Here is a 3,502-nt window from a genome sequence, read left to right on the forward strand (position 1 = left end):
ACACAGAAAAGGACATTTTATTAAATTTTTATTGTAAAAACACAGTTCCCCAGGTTTATATAAATAAGCCATATACGTAACATACAATTACGTTCATTCCATCCTCCGACATCGACAGCTTTAAAAAATGAAACAGGCTAAAAGAACGCAAGTCCAAAAAGACATTAGGTTTTTGATGACCAAGTGATATCTCACATGGAGCCTCCTTCCTCTACCAGCCTCCAAACAAGATGCTGAAAGTACACAGCACTTGCAACACCCCCAAGAACTGACAGGGAGGCATTCAAGCCTTATGAAGAGTTCTCACCCACTCTGCAGGCGTCGTCAGCCGCCTGTGTTTTCATGCTGTCTCAGTGCGCGGTGGGTGAGAAAGGAGGGGGCGGTTTGCATAGCAACCTCCTACACCCAGGCAGCTCAGCTGTTGTACCCCCAAAAGCAGCAGGGAAGGGCAAGTCAAGTCTGCTTCCCTGTGGCTAACACCTCCATGGGCAGCCCGAAGGGAGACCCTCGGCGTTGCCAGATCCGTTCGGACATCTTAGAAGGAAGGAAGAAGGTATTCTTGGCGTTCAGAGAGAGGAGAGACAGGTGCTGGTCAGAGCCATACCACATGGTAGTGGGGAAGGCAGGACACGACGTGGAACAAGTGGGAGGGAAAAAAAAAAAAAAAAAAAGATAGCACCTCTTCTCTTTCGCTTCCCCCTCTTAGCGCTGCTGTACAGCTCTGCAGCGTGTCGTGAGATTACCTATTCCCCACCTCCTTCCTGCTTCGGCTCAAACACCAAGGAAAGAGTCACAGACAGATGAGAAATCCCACGAGCAAGAACAGGACAGCTTAGCAAATTTATACACACACACACACACCAACTATATGTATCTCACGGAACTGTTACGTCAGTATGAAAAAAAAAAATCTTGATGTTTAACTATTAAAAATAAAGCCCCACCTCCAGATTGTACAAAACCTGTCAAGAGAAGGAAGAAATCTCTTGTATGCAGCGAGTCTGGGACCCAGCCAGATGTCAGGAGCACTTCCAAACACACACGGCCAGGCTGCCACCAAAGAACATGTATAGCAGATTCTTCACCTCGTGAGTGATCTCAAAGCCAAAACCTTCCCCAATCACCACGTGCCAGGAGGACCCAAATTTCTTGTCCATCATCTCTTTGATCATCTTGGCAGCACTCTGGAGAACGTTAAGGAGGAGAGTGTAGGGTGAGACAGAGCAAGCAGTGAGTTTTTATGCAAACATCCCCCTAGTCGTCTTCTCCCTTTAATAGACTACTCAAGCCATGGGCAACAGGTATAGCAGCTGCACTGCAGGAACTGGGAGCTCCCCAGAGCTACGCCCAAGGGCAAAACAGGTCTCTGTCTTCAGCAGCCTCCGACACAGCAGCTAGGAGAAATTAAAGAACTGCATCTAGCAATCACTTCTCTCGTTCACACAGTCTGAAGCAAGAGTTGTGGTTTAGATGCTGATGGAGTTATACTGAGTGCAGTGAGCATGAGAGGAGATTCAGGTCACTAAGCTGCGGCTATTTTTACAGGAGTCCATTTTTTTTTCCTCCAGCTAATTACCAAACACTGAAAATAGGCTGACTTTTAAAAGGCTCACTTCTCCCAGATCACACCCTGCTTGATCTAAAAAAGGAGAGAGGAAGATTTTACAGTGACATGCGGTGTCTCAGGCAGGATGGGATGGAAGGAATCTCTGGCTTCGTAGCTTTGCCTTGCTCCAACACAAAACTGCTCTGGCAACAAGCAGTCTGTGCCCTGCCCATGGAACAAAGTGTGTTCTCCTCTTCGGCTCTCAAAGTTAAGGGCAACCTTTCCAACAACGATAACTTCTGCATCACCCCCCATTTATATGGTCTCAGTAATTTCATTCAAGAGGCTGAAAGCTGAGAGGAAAGACTTAACAGACTGTACCTAAAGACTTTCATGTGCTCACCCCCAAAACAGGACTCTCTTCCCCACTCTGGTGGGGACGGCCTTGCTCAACACTGAAGAACAGATGGGAAGGGCCCGCCTCCTCACAGTTCTGAACCAAGCCCTCAGGACACAGGGCATTTTATAAACAGAGTGGAAGCATGTCACAGGCACGGCAGGATCAGGAAGGAGGTAAGGTTTGGGAGACAGCATCGCTACTAATTTCTGCTTCCTGCAGGAAAGCAAAGGGCTATTATGGATCTTACTGACAAAGGAAAGTGAAACTGAGATCCAGCCAAGGTCTTTGCCTTCTTCTACCCTTGCTGCGTGCAGAAAGAGAGTAACAGGATGTCAGGACCTGACTCCACTCTGCCCTACACCCTTAGCCCTGCTCCTGCAGGTTCCCTGAGCTGCAGCAACTCAAGGCTGGCCATTTTGGGATTTGGCTAGTACCTCATTGTTGGTGGCATATTTCTCACACGCCGTGACACACAGCTCCATGGCCTCTACGCGCATCTCCTCGGGCATGTCTGTGTGCTGGAAAGAGCAAACAAACAAGAGGAACTAAGCAGAAAAATAAGAGCTAGACAAAAGACAACAGCAAGTAGCCCTTACTTTTGCGCAGGCTATAGCAGGGGCCTAGACTGCTGGATGTGGGCAAAAGGCAGCTAGCCCCTGTGACTTTTAATGCTTGCTTCAAGGTGGGGGGCATCCCCAGCAACACGGGCTTGTCTGTACGCCAAGCATTTCCACTGTTTCAGAGAATGGTAAATATGAAAATGGCTTATTGCATTGTAAGCGATCCACTCATTCCTTTGTCCCAGCCAATGCAGAATTCTTCTCTACCTAACATTAAGACTAGCACCAAGTAAGCACAGCTTAAAGGAGGAGATAAAGACATTTGTCAGTTTTTCTGTTAGAAGATGAAGGGAAAGCATGTTAATACTGCTCCAACCACAGTCCTTAATTATTGCTATAAGCATAACAAAGAAATCTAAATTACACAGCCTTTTCTTCCTCTTCTGCTATCTGGCTGGCTAGCAAAATCTTTTACTCTAGCTTCTCTAGGAAAAAAAGCAAGCTGCATCCAGAACACAGGAGAGGGCTCCAAAGGTGGCATATTCAACCTATTAGACAGATTACTTTGCCCCAGGCTTCCCCTGGCTAATGGGGGGAAAAACGGTGCTAATAAATTTCCCTGACAGAGGTCAAGGAAAGGGAGAAAGTAGTGGTGACAACCGGGATCCCTGCAGGACCATCATTACACAGGTTCTCACAGCAACTACTCAGTGGGAGAAATTCTAATTTGGAGGTTGGTAAGAATGAAGCTAGAATTTCATATATGTAACACCGGTAAATGCGTAATCCATCTCTCTTCTTACCCTAATCAGTGGAAAGCAGTGAAGTCTTTTATAATCAGCCTCCTCCTTTTTCCCCTCCCCGGTGTCTGCCATGGTCCTTCCACAGTGACCCCAGGAAGGGGCAGAGGGGCTGCCCGGAGCTCAGCAAGGTGCTGTGGCGCGGACAGCTGAGAGGAACTCAGCTCTGTGAACACAGGCAGAGCAGCTTCAGCAG

General features: G+C 47.6%; 1 protein-coding gene across 1 annotated transcript; it reads right to left on the minus strand.

Moving 5' to 3' along the window:
- Positions 1–822: 822 nt before the first annotated feature.
- Positions 823–3,477, minus strand: DNAL4 (dynein, axonemal, light chain 4). Its single transcript, XM_009584776.1, has 3 exons — positions 3,310–3,477; positions 2,381–2,464; positions 823–1,184 (listed from the first exon to the last, which is right to left on the minus strand). Exons 1-3 carry the CDS (start codon positions 3,379–3,381, stop codon positions 1,020–1,022), a joined length of 321 nt encoding a protein of 106 aa, XP_009583071.1. The 5' UTR covers positions 3,382–3,477; the 3' UTR covers positions 823–1,019.
- Between the last annotated feature and the right edge of the window lie 25 nt (positions 3,478–3,502).

The sequence above is a fragment of the Fulmarus glacialis genome, unplaced genomic scaffold, assembly GCF_000690835.1.
Source record: "Fulmarus glacialis isolate BGI_N327 unplaced genomic scaffold, ASM69083v1 scaffold34430, whole genome shotgun sequence".
Taxonomy (NCBI): domain Eukaryota; kingdom Metazoa; phylum Chordata; class Aves; order Procellariiformes; family Procellariidae; genus Fulmarus; species Fulmarus glacialis.